Genomic DNA, 20,687 nt, shown 5'->3' on the forward strand with positions numbered 1-20,687 from the left:
TGTGTGGAGGCCAGGGGCGGATTAAGACGGTCATGGGCACTGGTCTGTATAAATATTATAGCCCCTCCATGTCTGGAATTCAGAATCAAGCTTCTTGGGGAATGGAGGATGCATCCTTTCTACCTTTGGAGGACCTTCAAAAGGTCCTGAAATGGCTCTTGTGTACATATGTGCAGGACCCAGTGTATTAGGATTTCATGGGTAAAGGCCCTTAACAGTGTAGGATTTGGTGGCTGGTTTGGGTGGCCAATGGGTCCAGGGGCTACCACCATTATATTATGGGGGCCCACCTGCTCTCTCCAACAGCACATGTTGGGGTAGATATGGATCTAGCACTTGGATTTCGACATGTGTATAGACTAGTCCATTATTATGGTCCTTATACAGCGGTTGTCTTCTCTCCATCATGTCTATTGTTCTCCGGTATCAGCCCTATAAGGGTGTCTAATTGTTGTGTGACGAAATCTTAGGGTGTATTTAAATCTTGAATCTTGGGGTCTTCTGATGAGCTTTGTGGCCATGCTCGTCTATATAAATCTGACTATATAGGGTATAACCGGCCTAGGGAACGGTCCATAAGATCCGATACAACAGTCGTACATAGGTTGTCTGAAGCAGGATTCACAGAATTCCCCCCAATCTGGAGGTTTTTTCCAGATAAACCCTACACGGAGATAAGGCGCGGAGATACATTAAGGAGACTTATTCTAAGTGACTTGCAATGTGAAGCATGATTTAAGATTAAACGCAGATCCAAGATAATGAGGATACATCTAGGTTAACGAAGTAGAATGCTCCAGTCATCATCCTGGCAGTTTCCTCTCTTCCTCTGACATCTCCGTCCCTGAAAATGACGGCACGCCATGTAGGATTGTGCTCACAGAGTCGGCAGCCCAATTCTGTCGCAGTGGGAAAGTTACCATCAGACGATCCCAAATCTCACATGACAGCTCCTCTCGCTGGCGGACATTCGATTTACATTTTCTCTTCTATCTGACAAACGATAAAAGGCGGCATGAAACCACTTTAACCCCTTCCTCTCAAAGGATGTGCACATCTCTGCCGGGAACTAGGGGGTTAACCTGCCTTTTTTTCACTCTAATTAGGATATTACAGGAGAACTGAACCCATAGCAGTGTGAAGAGTGGCCGATATCATTGTACGTATGTATCCTAGAGCAGGAGAAAAGGGAATGATCAACATTATCCGAGATCTCTTGTAGTATTTTTCCACCAAGGACAAAATGATGAAACCTGATGGACCCCATTATAATTTACAGGGGTCTATTGGTGCTGTTGGTTCATCCTATGACTGATCCGGAACTTAGTAATTCCCTCTGATATAAAGAGAAACTTAACGAAGATTCTCTATCTATATAGCTATATTTATAGAAAGTATATACCATGATAATAAGATGCGTACGGGTGTCAGCTATAGGTCCTGTTCACAAAGGGCAGTATCACCGTCAGTTAATTGGGCAATTATAATTCTCATTTATCAATTCGCTAGTTGGTAAAACGGACTGGCAGAATGGGTGCATTGAATATAATAGTGCCAGGCTAAGCTTAACTACAGCAGTCAGAGGTCAGTGATATCTATTAGTAATAGTCATTTACATAAATGTATGTTGTTTGCTTCACTTGATATATAAATTCATATATAGAAGACGTAATATGTAGAATAATTTGGCAATTGGTGTATTTGCGCTGAGCAAACAATGTAATATCCCCCCTTCATCCAGTCTAATGACTCCCGGGGGTTCCCCGGATGATACAGTCATTTATTAGCTTCAAAACAAAACGAATATGTATTGATTTACTCCCATACATATGTATCCAGGCGAGATGCGCCACTATGACTATTCTTACATTATATTATAATATATATACACACACACAGATACTGATGAATGGTATATGTAGCCACATTTTTGGCTGGTGCACCGTGAGGTACAACCTGTAGACACTCCTCCATATAGTGTACTGTCCTGCAATGTACTTATAGAGATAGGGTCATCTTGTGATGAGTCTTATTAACTGTTAAACAAAAAGTGACATTCAGAACTTGTATAATACTGTCAAACAGTCTAAAAGTTCTACAGAATCTGTAAATAGGTACAAGTACAAATCCACCGCAATGGCTTAATGGTTCATTTTCTGATTGTATTTCTTACTTAAAGTTGATCTGTATAATATTGTCCAAGACCTATAAATCATGTTTGAGTACTTTAGATGTATTTTAAGATGTAAAAACAAGTATTCATATTAGACTCCACATATTGTCCAATAATTCTATCCATCAGTTGTATGACGTCTTTAGTGTCTTCACTATTTCTCCATTTATATTTTACCTAAAAAGTAGAAAAAGAAGCTGTGGGTTTCAGGATTTCAGGAATTCCTTTCAAGACCAAGAAATGTCACAAACCTGTCACTGTGAGCTATTTATATGAAGGGAGGAGCAGGGCGCGGACAATGGTGGGGGATCAATAGCCTGACATTCCAGGGGCAGATCTATTCAATCTTACTGTACAGATCAGCACAACCTGGTCACCATAAAGCCTAAATGGCAACCCGAGGTCACTGCACGACACTGGAGCTTCCTGAACCCTGGACAAATTCCTGAATGGAACGGAAAAACCTTCAGTTTGGCTTCTTACCCAAATTATACTCTGTTATTTACACTCATTGAGGTACAAAATTGTTCCTACCGTGCGAGATGTTGCAGAAAACCATTATTAAAAAATGTTGTCTCAAAATGTAAAACTAAAAACTACTGTGAACTTATGCTATTGGGATGTCCAAGGAAATTTTGGAAGCAATGCAACCAATATGTCCCAGAACTATCCACAAGGTTGGTCACTATATAGTCTAGACTCAAAATGTTACCCTGTACAGATCTAGCCTAAATCCCATAAACGCTGCTCATGTAATATTGCTGGATCAAGAAATTGCCGATTGGGCTTTGTGTGCGGACCGAATTTTAGGATTGAGCCTAGAATTGCTGAGCTTTACAGACATGCTGAATTCAGTTCAGTAGTCCTAGGTTCGGTCCGGTAAATCTGTTATGCACACGGCGTGGGTTTATTGAAACAAACAACAAGGAACCCTTAAAAAAATTTCTCACGACCCCTATAGCAGTAGCCATAGCAGTCGCTGCCTAATTTCTAAACCACCAGATGTAAAATATTTTGATTGGTCTTGTCTGGAAGCACCATATATACAGAGTAGACCTCCCACACGTGAAATACTAGTGAGGGGGTGTGAATATTTTGGCTGGTGAGCTGTGCATACAGTATAATGACCCTTTGGGTATAGTGTATATGTGAAGGCTAGGTCAGTCTTGGGTTGTTGATGTCAATTATAAGCACATTATTTACGGCCTCTCGGGGAGGTTGTTGAGGGCTGGCAGTCGTCAGAAGAGGAATGCTCCTCTAACAGATCCAAGAGACAACTCTGTTGATCTGTTTGAACAACTGACTTAGAACAATCCTCCATTCCTGCTCCTTTTGCTTTGTAGCTATGAATTTTCTAATCTTTTGCAATGCTTTATAAGATAAAATATAGGGATGGGATTAACCTTCCCATGGCACGCCACTGTCTCCAATCTACAAGCCTTAAGTCTACGAGTCTTAAGACATGATTGTTGGTTATACTCCAAACCATAAAATGTTACAGAACCCTCCAAGCTCCAGTGTGACCGATTCTTTGTCTACTTCTTAGCAGCGGTAACATGCAGTATATGCACATTTGACCAGTCACTGGCCTTGGTTGTCTTGTACCGAACATGCAGAGGCCAGTGATTGGCTGCAGATGTCATGTGCTTTTATATAGCATTTCATTACTGCAGTAACCAGATACCAAGGGGGACCACCAAAGGATTGAACAGGTGATGTTTTTAGTACATTTAAAAAAAATTCTGGACAACCAGAGTGAGTGACTAAAAGAATAACACATGCAGTTTCTTGTAGCCGGGAATATATTTAGTACATTGAATAGAAGTCAGGAAGGCCTAGAATATATGGAGCAAGGGAGCCCATACATGTTCCAAAAATAAGCTCATATTATAGAATAGGCCAAGTTCTTGATGGCTTCCACCTTCTAGGGTCTTCCTGTATCTTATTTCTTCCATGTGCAACTATTGCATCAAGCATTTACATGCAACAGTAAAAAACATGGGAGAACAGGGAATCCTTAAACAGCTTGGTTGAGAATGGGCCAAGTACAAGCAGTTGCCGATATAACCTTCCAAACCGCAGCTCATTGTACTGCGTTGTGTTGCAGATCCTTATCCTCTTGCAGTCAGCAGCTTTACACATCAAAGCCTCTTCTGATACAAAAGATTGTACCGTGTTTCCGAGTAATTATTACTGTCTTATGCAAGATACTACATTTTTTAAAATCAAAACGGTAAAATTGTAAGTCCCCTCCCGGACTTATCTGGAACAGTAAATACCTTTACTTTATAAACCAACAAGCATAATTTCTTATAACTATGTGTCATTCCCTTAACAATAATAATAATTCTTTATTTATATAGCGCACACAGATTACGCAGCGCTGCACAGAACTTGCCAAATCAGTCCCCAAAGGGGCTCACAATCTAATCAACCTACCAGTATGTTTTGGAGTGTGGGAGGAAATTGGAGGACCCAGAGGAAACCCACGCATACACGGATTCCCTTGTTATTTCTGATGACTAAATTGACAGCTGGATGTTGATATTTTTCGTTGTCCAAGGGGCGTAGAAACACACTCTTATTCATATATTTTGGAGGAATGACACGGAAATGGTATAGTCAGTGTCGGACTGGAGATCCTTGGGTTCATCTATCAACCTTTCTAGACTCTAGTATTAGGTTGTCTTCTACTAGGAGGTTCAAGCATTGGGCTACAACCTGGGCCCACCGGAGGATCCTCTGGTGGACCAGTCTGACACCTGGTACAGTTTTATGCATTGTTATATTGTGGAGGCGTTGGGTACAATAATTTGCCCGAAATAGGCCCGAGCTGCACAAGCTTAGGAATGGAGGATCGGAAACGGTAACAAGGATCACTGATTGGATCTATTGACTCCTGGTTTGAATATAACCAGGGGCGAGATCGGGTCTTCATAAGTTTACTCAGACCAAAGAACTTATGCTCATAAATATCCAAATAGATCACTGGTACGCCACTTCAAAAGACCACCTCTCTATCATATCCTTTCATATATCTTGTTTCAAATATCCCAAATTTACCTCTTAGGAATAATAATTTTTTAGTCGATGTGCTAGTGGTAATTTACGATGCAACTAATGGTCCAATTTCACATAAATATTCATAATTCTGCCCATTTCACACCACCGTGGTAGTAGAATCACATATTCCACTGAGAATTACTATATGTCAGAGACTTTACCATTCCTGGCAGCTGAACTTTGTAGCTCTGGATAAAAACTGGAGCATAAGAATCTCAGGATTTTTACAAGGCCCTGTAGGAATTCCAGATGACCCTATTAAGGGCTCCCAAGGCCCTATTGATTTCATGACCCTATGCTCTCTGCTTCCTTTGCATATTAATGGGGACTCCTTGTGTTATACTGCAAAGTATTGGGTGGAGTGAAGGCAACATTACCATTGACCTCTCTATGCTCCCCATGCTTTAATATGCAAACCAGTCCCTTTAACCTTGATATTTGAGGCTGTTCTTCCATATCCAAAGGAAATGTAAACCTATGACTTCCATTACGGGTAAGGATAGATTTCAGTATGTGGTTTTGATGGTAACTGTGGTGACAAAGGCTGGTGGATGATGATCATGAATAGATCATCATCACATCATTCAATGAAAAAATTGGGGGGGGGGGGTTGGGTATAAATGAGCATTTTTAAGGAATTTCATCGAGAAGGTCAGACACATAATGAAACAGCAGGCAGGCTTCAAGACCACCCACAGTCCATCACAGTCACTGTACTCTCCCTTATGGTCCATACTAACAAAGCTGCTATAGTGATATTTTACATTAGACTCTGCACACAAAGACACTACATCATGGGCAATGTCAAAAAGTCACATCAATCAACAGGCCAAGGGTCATACTACTACAACTGCTATTTACATACATATATATATATATAGACCTGGGCAATGTCATTGTAGTGTATGAAACATTTAGGACACAATGGTGCATATGAACCATAATCTAGAAATCACTCACCAAAAACATGAGCTCAGTTAGAATAACTAGTGGATTAGGATTTATATTCTGAAGCTATAGATGGATTAATATTCCTGAACCCCATCTCAATCTGGCCAAATACTGTATGAGCTCATCTCTCATGGTCCTTACACAATGACCTGTGTCTGGTCCTGGCTGTAACACCGGTAAAAGCTTCTATTATTACAAGATTTTTTTTCCACACTACAAAAATATACAGTTTCCAAGAAGGACTCAATGTCTTCCTAAATTTTCTTGGATCAGACCAAATTTCACACATTGGTTCACACAATGGTGTCTTATAATTTGGCCGATCACTCATTGAACAAGTGTTTGCCCATTTGTTGGAATTTTAAAGAAAATCCTCTTTTGTGAGCAGCAAGGCGAAAAACAAAAAATTGAAAACTATAGATATATTAATCGTCCAGCAAATTTTCATGGGGCAATTTCCAAACCACTTGATGTACTAGGCCAACTTTATAGTTATGTTTGCGTGGGTGTCCTACAGGTCTCATCTTGGTCTCCAAGAGCCAACAAACCATCTTGAAGGTCAACAAGGGTTGGCTAATAAAGTTGATGGAATACTAAAATTATATTCCAGCCTTAGAATTTTGGATATTTTACATTATACTGTAGTGTTGCTAAATAGTTTAAGGTGGGAAGCCCATGAAGGACAACAACAACATGTGGTGACCACAAGCTGGAGTTTATCTTTGGTGCAACCTCTGCCGGCCAACATCATTGCAGCACAAGTGCTAAAGCAAACATAGATGCAGTGTGTGAAAATGACAAAGCTTACAGCTCAACCTCATCTTGAACCCTGTAGAATTTTATGGCTTCTGCCCTGTAAAGCCTCCCCCCTTCTCACATTAAAGGGGGCATTGTTTCAAAGGTCACGGTGGGGTTCCTTCCATGTTCTCATACAATATATATGTTTTGTAGTGACATCACCAGCATAAAATACACATTCTTCAAAGATTTTGATAGCCGGGGCTTCAGTCTCTAAAAATAATGTCATCAAGTCCCGGTATCCATGATCAAAAAACACAGTCCTCAATATGAAGGATCCAAAAGTTCAAGATCAAAAAAAAAAATCTTATATTAGTTTGTGGCTTTAGATAAGGGATATGGGGAGCCAGTATCGAGAAAAAAAAATATTTTTCAAACTCAATGTCTTCCAAAGATTGGACATACCACAGCAGCTCAATACTATCCATCAATGGCCAGAAGGCTTAAGGTTCTATGGTGGAACAAAAACACACAACAGATAAAAGTAATTACAGTAACAGCAACCAAACACAGGCTTCATGGAGTTAAATAAACCCCCCAAACAAGCTTTGAATAGTAAGATAAGGCCAAGCTTACAGAGATAATACACATTTTTTTGGAGGGCAGAAAGATAACGCTTGATAGAGATTTCAAGGTCCCTGCTTTAGTGTTGAGATGAGAGAAGGAACTCAAATAATATAGAGTTTTTTTGTTTTTTTTGAAAAGTGGTGAAATTGGTGAACAAATATTAGCAACAGGAACTACTGTTTTTAGTGACAAGAGCAAGACAATAATTTCTCAATTTACATGGATATTTATCTCATTGATAGAAGACATATCGCTAAGATAGTAGAGAAATTATTCTATCACGGACATCTAGATTGCATGGAAACATTAAGATCATGTCTTTAATCCTAATTTACCATATAATGCTAGAAATCAAGAAAATTATAAAACTCAAATGAAGTGAATGTGCTTGTGTATGGAGGAGCAGACGTGAACATGCACGTGTATGGAGGAGCAGACGTGAACATGCACGTGTATGGAGGAGCAGACGTGAACATGCACGTGTATGGAGGAGCAGACGTGAACATGCACGTGTATGGAGGAGCAGACGTGAACATGCACGTGTATGGAGGAGCAGACGTGAACATGCACGTGTATGGAGGAGCAGACGTGAACATGCACGTGTATGGAGGAGCAGACGTGAACATGCACGTGTATGGAGGAGCAGACGTGAACATGCACGTGTATGGAGGAGCAGACGTGAACATGCACGTGTATGGAGGAGCAGACGTGAACATGCACGTGTATGGAGGAGCAGACGTGAACATGCACGTGTATGGAGGAGCAGACGTGAACATGCACGTGTATGGAGGAGCAGACGTGAACATGCACGTGTATGGAGGAGCAGACGTGAACATGCACGTGTATGGAGGAGCAGACGTGAACATGCACGTGTATGGAGGAGCAGACGTGAACATGCACGTGTATGGAGGAGCAGACGTGAACATGCACGTGTATGGAGGAGCAGACGTGAACATGCACGTGTATGGAGGAGCAGACGTGAACATGCACGTGTATGGAGGAGCAGACGTGAACATGCACGTGTATGGAGGAGCAGACGTGAACATGCACGTGTATGGAGGAGCAGACGTGAACATGCACGTGTATGGAGGAGCAGACGTGAACATGCACGTGTATGGAGGAGCAGACGTGAACATGCACGTGTATGGAGGAGCAGACGTGAACATGCACGTGTATGGAGGAGCAGACGTGAACATGCACGTGTATGGAGGAGCAGACGTGAACATGCACGTGTATGGAGGAGCAGACGTGAACATGCACGTGTATGGAGGAGCAGACGTGAACATGCACGTGTATGGAGGAGCAGACGTGAACATGCACGTGTATGGAGGAGCAGACGTGAACATGCACGTGTATGGAGGAGCAGACGTGAACATGCACGTGTATGGAGGAGCAGACGTGAACATGCACGTGTATGGAGGAGCAGACGTGAACATGCACGTGTATGGAGGAGCAGACGTGAACATGCACGTGTATGGAGGAGCAGACGTGAACATGCACGTGTATGGAGGAGCAGACGTGAACATGCACGTGTATGGAGGAGCAGACGTGAACATGCACGTGTATGGAGGAGCAGACGTGAACATGCACGTGTATGGAGGAGCAGACGTGAACATGCACGGGTATGGGGGTGCAGACGTGAACATGCATGGGTATGGGGGTGCAGACGTGAACATGCATGGGTATGGAGGAGCAGACGTGAACATGCATGGGTATGGAGGAGCAGACGTGAACATGCATGGGTATGGAGGAGCAGACGTGAACATGCATGGGTATGGAGGAGCAGACGTGAACATGCATGGGTATGGAGGAGCAGACGTGAACATGCATGGGTATGGAGGAGCAGACGTGAACATGCATGGGTATGGGGGAGCAGACGTGAACATGCATGTGTATAATGTGCTCTAATTATGAAGGTGATTAGGCAATTAAAAACCATCTTAGGACCAACCATGCCTTACAACAGGACACTTCATTAACATGAATAGGAAACCAAAAAAAAAAAAGCTAGAACCTGAAGAATTGGACATTTCTGGACACAGTACAGTTAGTTTGGTCCCAGTGACAATTGGAGTTTCAAAATTTTGTGCTGTCATGGAAACAAGAATTATTATCAGACACCTTACAGCTGATCATTGCAGCTTAGGACGTAAGTAACATCAAGAGATTTCCCCAGAGAGGTCAGTCTGTAACTAGGCCGCTAATGCAAGTAGGGCAAGTTGGGGACCACTTGTATTTGGAGTCCAGGGTACCTTCTGAATGTATCTTTGGACATAGACATATCACTATTTTAGAAAAGTCCATTCCATGCCTACAGATTATAAAACATCATTGTACACATATCTATTTTCTCATCCATTAGCACCTCGGCCTTTTCCATCTCAATGGGCTCATATACATAGTTTCCACAGCCCTGAGTATGAGCCGATTGCCCGAGCTGCTATTATAGAATCCTATTGCTGCCCATGGTAGAGTCTAGGAGTCTCTTGTAAGGTCACTGGCACATAAGTGAACCTCGCATGTCTATGACACAGGCCCAGCATTCATGTGCAGGGAGTTCAAGACTGAGAGGAATGCTGGGTGAAGTTTTACGAGTTCTCCATCCACGGTTGGACTAGTCCACAAGAGTACCAGACCATCCTCTGGGCCCAGTATTGAACACAAGAATGAGCACCATAGGTCCACCCAAAAACAACCAAACTTGGAAAGATTAAACTTTTTTTAGGTGTTGATTTAGGGTAGTGTCTCAGAATCATTTTATCTGGTGGGTTTAAGGCAACGCTAGACCACGATTATCTGCATCTGAAGCTGTAATAGGCGCCAATGTGATCTTGATCGTCTAATTGTGCCAGTAAGATGGCAGAATCATCATTGCCGTTGCTGGTATGGACTATGAGACCGATAGTAATAATATTTAATCATTACACATAGGAGACAGAAGGTTTGCATTTTGGTTGATCATTGACCTCCGGGTAAGGTTAACAGAGCCAAAGTAATAGGATCTTATGTATCATGCTTGATCATCTCACAATCTTCACAGTGATTTTTTTGGACCCTGAAGATGATAAATAACTACTACTAGGCTACTACTTTCCACATCTTCCAAAAAATTACATGTTTCTACTGTATTTTGAGATTTTTTTTAGACAATTTTGGTGACAATTATTCTCAAGGAATTCCTGCAGGATTGGATCTCTGCCAGTACGGGTGGGTTTGTTACAGTAAGACCAGTCAGATTTCTGACCCTTCTGCTTGTAACCCTGGAAAATGATTACACTCAATTAAAAGGTAAACACAAAGGGCTGAAGGGGTCTTGTCACTTATTGATCCCTTACAGATGCTGAAATCCACCTCCCCCCAACAGACACACATTGTGAAGCCACCCACCCACCCCCAGCGCTGGGGACTTCCTGGACAGTGCTGAAAGACTGGATTTTGCTGCCTTGCTGTATTTGGCAGTGGGCTGACCCCTCCTTGCCAGATAAAGCCATCAGGTGAGGTCGGCCGTGTGGAAACTAATTTAGTTTTTTTTTTAATTCCAAAAAAAGTTGGGATATGCTGATCGCTGGTCTCCCACATTCCTTGCGTTGAAAGGCCTAACCCAGGATATCCTCTGTATTTTGGGATTAGGGTACAGTGTAGTAACAAAGGAAATGCAGAATTCAGCTGGATACAGAAGCTCCGCAGGGATAAGCCTGTATACAAACATAATACAATGTCGTGGGGATTAGAGAGTCATCGGGCAAATAATGACAACCTGAGACATTCCAGCTGACGGCTTACATCATAATGGCCAAATATGCAGAGGTGTCCATCATCAAGCTGGTGGGAGATACCAACCCTAAAACTGGACAATGCCCTTTAACATGACTGTAGATGAATAGATAGTCTCATAAAAACATTGGAATTATCCATTGACAAAGATTGGCTATGGCCTCATCCTAGGTCTTACGGAGAACGGCATATACATATATATATATATATATATTTGTATATGACTAGATAAAAGCAATAGGCCCTTACACGATATTGGGGGTGGGCGATATATGGGAGGGCTTGGATTTTTGGGCCTGTTTTGCAGTCTACTCTGGAGCCTCTCATGGCTCAATATTTCAGGGGATGATAGCCAATAATAATAGCACGCCTTAGACCAGCTTAGCCAAGATTAGCCCCTTCCCAAATACATCATTTAGGCTAATAGTACAGTCAGACGTCTGTTTTAGCTAAATGGCCATTTTATGGGGCACTTACTGGCCTTAGGTGAACTATAATGACCATGTGCTATAAGTGCTTTATTTCATGTATATAGGTCATATCTGAATCCCCAGGTCCAGTCATGTCAAGTGGTGGCCACTTCAATACTTTCATACAGTGGATCCAGGGTTAGACACATCGCTTACGGGCAATCGCTCAAGAACCTGGTATTATAGTATGCATCACACACAATATTACTGGGACTAACATGTGACATAAATCAGCAGCACATAGATTCTGTATTAATATACAGTATATAGATATGTATATATACCACCAGAGGTATTGTCCAAACATAAACCTCTCATCAGAGACAGCTCTCATTCACAGCTGTCTGTCGTTAATCCTGTGACACCCTGGCCCAGCTGTCGCAAACTAATGTGACGTCAGGGCACCCCCCACCCCACCCACCCCCGATGTATAAGGTATCACATTATAACCACTATCAGAGCCAGGCTCCAATTCTATATACACATCTATGTGTTCTTCATGTGCCTAAGGGAGAATAACCGACCAACGCGAGCCAAGCCTGAGATATGCAAATAGGATGCTGACTAGTCATAGGTCTAAATATAGAACGTAATAGATCTGTGAGCCAATGACAATGCAAAAGTTAATGGTATAGAAGTGAATTGAATTATAAAAATGAGATGAAAGTGTATGATATAGACAGATAAATAGTAATTACTAGATAGACGGTAGGTTACAAAATAGATATATATGACAGATAAAAAGATATATATAAATAGATGCAACAGATATAAGGTCGTTAAGAGACCTACATAGAGATAGAGATTAATAAATAGATGTGATAGATAGATAGATAGATAGATAGATAGATATGAGAGATAGATAGGAGAGATAGATAGATAGGAGAGATAGATAGATAGGAGAGATAGATAGATAGGAGAGATAGATAGATAGGAGAGATAGATAGATAGGAGAGATAGATAGATAGGAGAGATAGATAGATAGGAGAGATAGATAGATAGGAGAGATAGATAGATAGGAGAGATAGATAGATAGGAGAGATAGATAGATAGGAGAGATAGATAGATAGGAGAGATAGATAGATAGGAGAGATAGATAGATAGGAGAGATAGATAGATAGGAGAGATAGATAGATAGGAGAGATAGATAGATAGGAGAGATAGATAGATAGGAGAGATAGATAGATAGGAGAGATAGATAGATAGGAGAGATAGATAGATAGGAGAGATAGATAGATAGGAGAGATAGATAGATAGGAGAGATAGATAGATAGGAGAGATAGATAGATAGGAGAGATAGATAGATAGGAGAGATAGATAGATAGGAGAGATAGATAGATAGGAGAGATAGATAGATAGGAGAGATAGATAGATAGGAGAGATAGATAGATAGGAGAGATATGAGAGATAGATATGAAATAAATAGATGCGATTGATAAATAGATAAATGTGATTGATAGATGGGATAGAAAGATGCAATAGATATGAGAGATAGAAGTGATCGATAGATAATTAGATAGATAAGAGAGATAAATAGATGCAAAAGATAGATATGAGAGATACAAGGTGCACAGACAGATTTTTGCTCTATGGTATAATACAATTGCATCGTCCTCTGTAGAAAAGGGACAATGCATTCCTGCCTCTCCTGAGCTAACAAGCCTCAAGTTTACGAAACTTCCTTTCCCAGTTGCGAAACTGAAAGAGTTCCTCTGGTGCGCTGGGCCTGCCCTCCCAGCACTGCATGGATCTCATTACTGCTGTAGGTAGTGTGTGTCACACATTGTATATTGTTACAGTATAATGGAGACTCCAAAAAGCAACAGAAATCTACACGCAACAACCAGGACAATACTCACATATTTATACACGTAATGTAATATCTATGAAAAATCCAGTTTTTTTTTTTTTTTTTTTAGAAAACATGATTAGATAATATAAGCATATCGTTATCAGTAACATATTTATACATCATGTCAAATACAATCAAATCTAAAAAAATGCAAGAAACAGATGTCTCCATATCAAGCACATATCCCCACTACAGATATCTGCCTGTGTTCCTGAGGATAAGGACAATGCTACCAGCTTAATCCCAGCAGACATGATGTGAGCGGATGGCCGGCAGTACTTACCTTCCCATGTATCCATCTCATGCCTGTGCGGGTGAGCTGATGTGCAGCCATGGAGCTGGGCATGTCACCATGCACACAGCAGCATGATGGGGACCTCTCCTGTTGCTTGAAATGCCTATTCTACTCTGAGGGCTGGGAGGGACAGGGACCCTTCCTCTCTCACAGGTCACTTTACGAGCTGGTCATGTGACTACACAGTTCAAGCCCTAAGGTCAGTTCTGGCCTGGGGAGGGAAGAGGAGGAGGGGGGGGTGGGGGGTTTATTACCCTGGGGTTATCTAAGTGGAACTGATCACCCTTATTCTCTCTATATTACTGCAGTTCATGGTCGAGATCCTAAATTGCACCCTTAGAAATAAATAAACAAACATGATGCCAGATAAAGGGGGTATGGGGGGATGCCCTGTCCTTTTGTTACACACTTACAGTATGATTTGCTTATTCGTGACATAAAAAGTCAAGATTAGATTCTGCAACAAAATGAAATATCTCCGCGATACAGAATTGTATCGGATACAAAAGGAATGGAATTTGGACTTTTGGAAACCTCATTAACATAAAAGCTTACTGGACATGATCGTTACCGTCTCTTATTAATTAACCTACAGAAATGTGCAGGAAGTGAGGTATGAGCACCCCCCCCCCCCTTTGGATTCACCGGCCGGTTACAATGTTACCTTCCATAATGAGTAAATCTTCACACAATCCCGGAAATGCCCGGCTCGGAGGCCACTAGATGCCCATCATTACACACTTCCAAGGAGGGCGCATTATGCTCAGCACATGGCCAGATTGGGCGCTTATGCTGATGAGCTGGGAGCTCAGAGATAAGGAGCTTTTGGCATTTACATGGAAAGGACTCTGCTGGGGGCTGAGGAGGGGTCTCCAGATCTACAGATCAAGAGGGTTTCTCTACAACAATAATAAATATCCCCATGTCAAAAGTTTACCAGGTCATGATCAACATATATAAAAATCCAAGCCCACTGGACTGGCACCCAATGCTTTTACACCCCACCGCTAAAATATCTTATTCCAAATTTGGGAGAATCGACAACCAGTGAAGTAATGATGGTGCAATATGGGTACAGCAGATAACCTGTCCCTTATATAACGCAAGGTAACACAAATCCCCTTTCATAGACTAAGCTATGCAAATGGGTCTCTTTAATGTAAAGTCCTATTGTGCCCAAACAAGAAGGACAGGAATTTGCGTATCTATAACAAATAGCCATTATGCAGATGAGCCAATTGTTGTGTGTTTGTACATTTACTGTTTGCATCGAGAGGCGCATGACGTTAACACCTTCAAGTCCATCTCACAGCCTTCCTAGCACCCCATACTGATTCAACATGAACTTCAAGAGTCAAGAGGCTGCCATAGTCCCACATATCGTATGCAACTATAGGAAGATGGTGGATGTTGCCAAAAGTTGTGATCATTTCATATATTTTTTAGTTTTTTTTTCTATAAATAATAAAATCTGAGTTGTTTTTATTCCCGACACAGGCAATTTGATTATTATTATCCATAGTACCCCATTCATCCATGGTGTGATACATTCATTTAGGGGTCCACATACATTACATGTAACAACATATTAGTATGAAAGACACAAAAATACACTAAACTGGCACAAGTGGAAGGAAGACCCTGCCTATGAGTTCTCACAATCTAGAATCTTGTACTCAGCCTTTGGAAAAGTAATGGTGACTAGGCTGCAGTGCCGGGGATCGACCACGGACGAGAGTGGCGCTATTTCAAAGTTATCTAGCATAGGCATTTATGCAGAAGATAAGTAAACAATATCACATATATAGCATCCCTATAATAAGCTGATTAAAGGAGCTGCGGTGATGATGTCCACCAATAGTCACCCTGTATATGGCTTTCTACTAATCTGAGGCACAGTCAGTAAAGAGAGATATGCTTGCGCAATGAATACCCTTGAGGCATCTGATTAGTGGGTACAAAGAGGCAGGACCCCCATCATATGAATGATCGATCCTAAGCAAAAGTTACCATAATAAAGATCTAGGTTCCTAACATCCAGGTTCAACCAGGACCTGCTCCCCCAAGAAATACAAAAAATTCTGGACCACAGATCCCCTGGAGAACTAGGAAGGGTTCATACACATATTATCACGAGTCCCTTCCCTCAGTGAAGTTTGCATTCTAAACCCAGGAAACCAGCACACACATATAGGCTAGGGCAAACTTCATAAGAGGCCTACTAACCTCACCACCAGTGATGGAGTGGGGTTCCTTGAGCTCACCAAATAAAAATTACACGCTCCAACAATCCTGAGAAAATAGACCATAGTAGCCTTTCTTCTGCTGTACCTCTAAGAACCAGTATTGAGTTAGAGCAGTGGTGGCCAACTTATGGCACGGGTGCCAGAGGTGGCACTCAGAGCTGTTGCCCCAGGAAAGAATCCACCAGACAGGAGATTAAGTGATCCTCCTTAGGCCAGGACATAACAGGCTGAGCGTTATTTTAAAGTGAAGCATTCGGGTCTACCTAAGACTGCAGGGAGAGAAGGTGTGGACAGGGTCAGATTATCATTGGAGCTCCTGTTCTCGGTTGTCAAGGGAAGCTCCAAAGGCAATCCGAATTTTCCTTCCTTCTGTCAACAATATTGGTTTCCTCAGTAACGTTAAAAGCTGTGGTACAACGAGGAGCAAGAAGATTGCGATAAGTTACTGTCTGAATTGCTGCATTGGACCTTTGCAATAAAGAAGTGGGTTTGGGTTGCAGTTGGGTACTTGGTCTCTAAAAGTTTTCTGGGTTAGAGCCTTGGCCCACCGGAGGACCCTCCGATTTTCTGGTGGGCTGGTCCGACACAACTATACATAAAAGAACAATATCAGTAGTACATACAAGTAGCTAATTCTCGATGATTGTAGCATACAGTGTAATTCTATGTGAACCCTGTGCCTTGGAGCTGCACGCAGCTGTCTGTATACAAATAGAGTGAAGGGGTCAGGTGGGTTCCCAGAGCAGATCCTATTTTTGTTCATGTGATACATGTTAAGTGTTTGGTGATGTTTGTCCACATGACCTCAGAGTTCACTATATGATGGGTCTACAGCTGACCTGCATCCAGCAAGCTCAGATCTCCTGTACACTGGGAGGATGACTTGTCCTTGCAGAAATGTATGCAAGACTTAAACCAGACCTTTAAGTTATATTCAAGGGCACTTCTCTCTACAACCACTGTATAAACATTGATGTCCCCTTTTAATGTGGTAAAAAATATTTAGCCATTTCTAGTAGTAACAACTAAACTAATACCATATAATCCATCAAGAAATGTCCTAATTGTCATTGGAATATTCTCTCAAACAGATGTCTCAGAAAGGCAAAACCTGCCCTACAGCCTTCTAGCCACCATAAATGTGGGTTCCCAACTCTGGAAGCCAACTCTGTGATTAAGGAGACACTCTGTTAGGGTGTGTCCTCACACAATCAGCTACCAGAGATTCCTCAGGACGTAAAAAAAAAATTTACAAAAATAATGCCATGAAAAAATGTCCCTGGATCGGAGTTCTGCAAGGAAATAGTTGGTCAGACTACATTGATCAGAGAGTCGCTTCCATTTAGGAGGGGTTTCCATTTTTTTTGTACTGATTTGTAGTAAGGATGAATCTATATACAGATAATCCAGGTCAGGCTTTCAGAGATACAATAAGAGTTTACCATCGTCTATGGCCAACTCTAAACCACCCCCCTTCCCCACATCCAACACCAAGCTCAAATGGATGACCATGGATTTCACCTTCCCCTTTACAGGAATCACGTGAGACAAATGGGTCCATTTTATTATTTTATGGCACTTAGGACCCTCGGTCCTAATCACACACCAGTCTGTCAAATCCCCTTTCCACTACACAATAAAACATTAGAAAACCTTTTAACCTGTAGGAGCTGGAGACATACTGTAAGTGCTTGAACAACCCCCCCCCCCCCTTCCCCGGGAGATGTGAAAGGGTTAAATCATTTAGCTTCAGTGTAATCCTGAATATTCGAGCCTCTGCTCAGATAATGCATCTCTGCGTTTTCATGCCAGTGTCCTTCATTGACATGTACAATGTCTTACTGTGCACACAAGCCCCTTTGTGGAATGACGCTGGCCAGGGGGTGTTGATTGCAAAAAACAAGGACAAAGTGCAAGCTGGAATCCAAATTGTTTCCATTTAGTTCAACTTGCATTTAAAACAAAGAAGGACCACAAGGAATAATACATTCTCTTTCCTTATGTGCTGACAAGGTGAAAACGGCTTAAACATCTACAGCAACAGATGCATGGACCTTTCAGCGCTATAGAAGTAATGATAATAGTAGCAGTAGAGTCTTCCCAACACTAACCCTATCCACAGGACAATGGATATTGTGATCAACACTAGGGATCCAACTATTAGGATCCCCATCTATCACAAGAATGGGCTTCCCATTACCCCTAAAGAATGGTGCAGAAGGTGGAGCATGTGCTCCTGCAACCGGGTACTTCATAAATATTATGGGTCTAGTTCCCCCTAAAGACTAACCCCCTAAATCAGCGAGTTAACCCCACACCCCAGTATAACATCTAAACTTAAAACCACTCTTGGTTAAAAATTTAAACCTTGATAAGTCATTTATATCTCAGGCTTAACAAGGCTTAAACTATACTTAAACCAGTTGGGTCACTCCCGCGTCTAAACGAAAAGGGACTGGAAGAGTCACAATTGGGTTTAGTCCCAGGTAGGTAGGAGCGAATCAGATTCATTTTTCCAAACATTTAGTTATGTCCGAATCCATTTCCTGTAATCCTTCTGGAAATTGGTATATAACAGCACTATTCTTATAAAATACAGATTTTTCTATAAAAGGCTCCGATTTGGTTTCATAATTTTTAGAGTATTTTTCATTCCCCACCTCCTTAAGCTCTTGGATGAATGACAGAAGTAGCAGTCTGGTTTAATTTGGTGCCTGAAAAATTGCGGATTTGTGGAGAGAAGAAGGTGAAGTTGCTATAGAACATATAGAACAACTACTGTTATGTATGTGGGTTCCTTCCTCTCTGGACATGTGTAAATTAGCGCTATACCGGTCTGGTTATCTGGGTGACATAGAATGTTCTTGGACCACCTTAATTTTAAAAGCCCTTTAGCACAGGACCCATGATATTTCGTCGTTGGGTTTTTCTGGTGGTTCATCTTGGACTTGGTGGAGAACAAGGTCTGGACTATCCATTCACTGAACAGTAGAAGTGCAATTTATACCTTGAGATACTTTCCTCACAACTGATGACTGATGTTCATGCTGTGATGATCCTGGATAACAAAAGCTCACCATCCCATCGCCTCTGGGGAAGGTGGAGGAGGCCGCCATGTGTTGTCTCTATATACACCATTGGTAATGGTCTATTTTACAACATAACCCACAGCCTCTAGGGAAGACTGAGGAGGTCAACATGAGTGGTCACCCTTCCTCGCCTTGGGTTGTCCTTGGGTACACCTATGAAATATGAATTTTACAACATAAAATAACCCTCATCAATAAATGAAGTCCTCTGATTGTAAGGATTTACTTTCTCTTCAAGCAATCCATCATGTTGTGTCTTAGTACGGGATCCTACAAATCAGGGCCGACTTCTGAGGTTGTAATTTTGGCTGATTCTACTCCATTTTGGTCAACCTCGCCCTCTATGAAGACGACCCTCAACTATTTGAGACAATTGTAGGCAGACTAGAATACGGGGCACATATAGAGAAACTTTTTGAAATTTGCACCCAAAAAGAAAAAAAGAACCTGTCTTAAAATGCCTTTTGTTGCATCTATCAAGGGCTATAGACTAGTATGACAAAGGGGTGTGGCCTCATGAAAGGGGGCATGGCTAAAAGGGGTTGTCCCAAGAATTTAAATTATCCCGTGGATAGGGGACAACTAATTGATTGTGGTGACAGCTGGGACACCCATTGATCACAAGAACCAGACCCTGAGCATGCTCCATACCTCTCGATGCACTTTTGATTGGAGTGGTCGTGGATAGCCGTGTGCAGTTTTCCGCTAATTTCATCATTCCCAAACAATTGAATGTTGTGGCAGGATGCTTGCTCAACCTACTGCTCCTACCACCAGTCTTTTAACCTTAAAATCCCCCTACAAATGTAGACCAGTACTTTCCCAATATACTCAACCCCCAGTCCTAGATAACTGAAATCAGGAAAAGCAGCCCAGCTTTAAAGCTTAAAGGAAACCTACCATGAGGACTCTACTATCAGAAGTAGATGTGATGGTAGATTCCTCTTGTCTGCCTCTGCCTTAATCTGTCATGTAATAATCCTGGAACCTAACTTGTTAAAACCCTTTATTTTAGCAATATGTGAATTGACTGCAGAGGCTACTGAGACGTGGAGAAGCCTTAGCTCCCAGTGCCCGGCCAGGCTAGTACACGCCCCAGTAGCCTCTGCGGTTACTTAACATATTACTAAAATAAAGTTTTCAACAAGTAAGGTCTGGGTCCTCTGAAGACACTCACTGTTGTAGCAGCTTCTGTTTGACCACTACAGCAGTTGTTTAGAAGGGGGGGGGGGGGGGGCGGTGATGTATTCCATGAAGAAATCTCACTCACTGGTGCACCAGAACAGGCAAAGTCCAGCTACAATCCTGAAATATAAATGTATTTTTCACAGTTCCTTTGCACACACTCAGGTATGATTACACAGATCTCAAGGGACAACACCTATCGCCTATCTACTGATAAAGTAGCC

At 41.8% G+C, this 20,687-nt stretch overlaps 1 protein-coding gene and 1 long non-coding RNA gene across 3 annotated transcripts in view; one reads left to right on the top strand and one right to left on the bottom strand.

Annotated features, from left to right (window-relative positions):
• Positions 1-20,687, top strand: part of LOC140076727 (uncharacterized) — a 187,559-nt gene that overhangs the window by 148,752 nt on the left and 18,120 nt on the right. The window lies entirely within an intron of this gene.
• Positions 1-20,687, bottom strand: part of NR6A1 (nuclear receptor subfamily 6 group A member 1) — a 171,713-nt gene that overhangs the window by 28,319 nt on the left and 122,707 nt on the right. The window contains exon 1 of one of the 2 annotated variants that reach the window (XM_072123386.1): positions 13,932-14,063. The exons of the other annotated variant lie outside the window; for it this stretch is intronic. Coding sequence (XP_071979487.1) covers positions 13,932-13,947 — 16 coding nt within the window. The 5' untranslated portion in view covers positions 13,948-14,063. Of the gene's footprint in view, positions 1-13,931; positions 14,064-20,687 lie in introns of those variants that run through there. 2 annotated transcript variants of the gene reach the window in all.

The sequence above is a fragment of the Engystomops pustulosus genome, chromosome 9 (assembly GCF_040894005.1).
Source record: "Engystomops pustulosus chromosome 9, aEngPut4.maternal, whole genome shotgun sequence".
In the NCBI taxonomy this organism is placed as follows: Eukaryota; Metazoa; Chordata; class Amphibia; order Anura; family Leptodactylidae; genus Engystomops; species Engystomops pustulosus.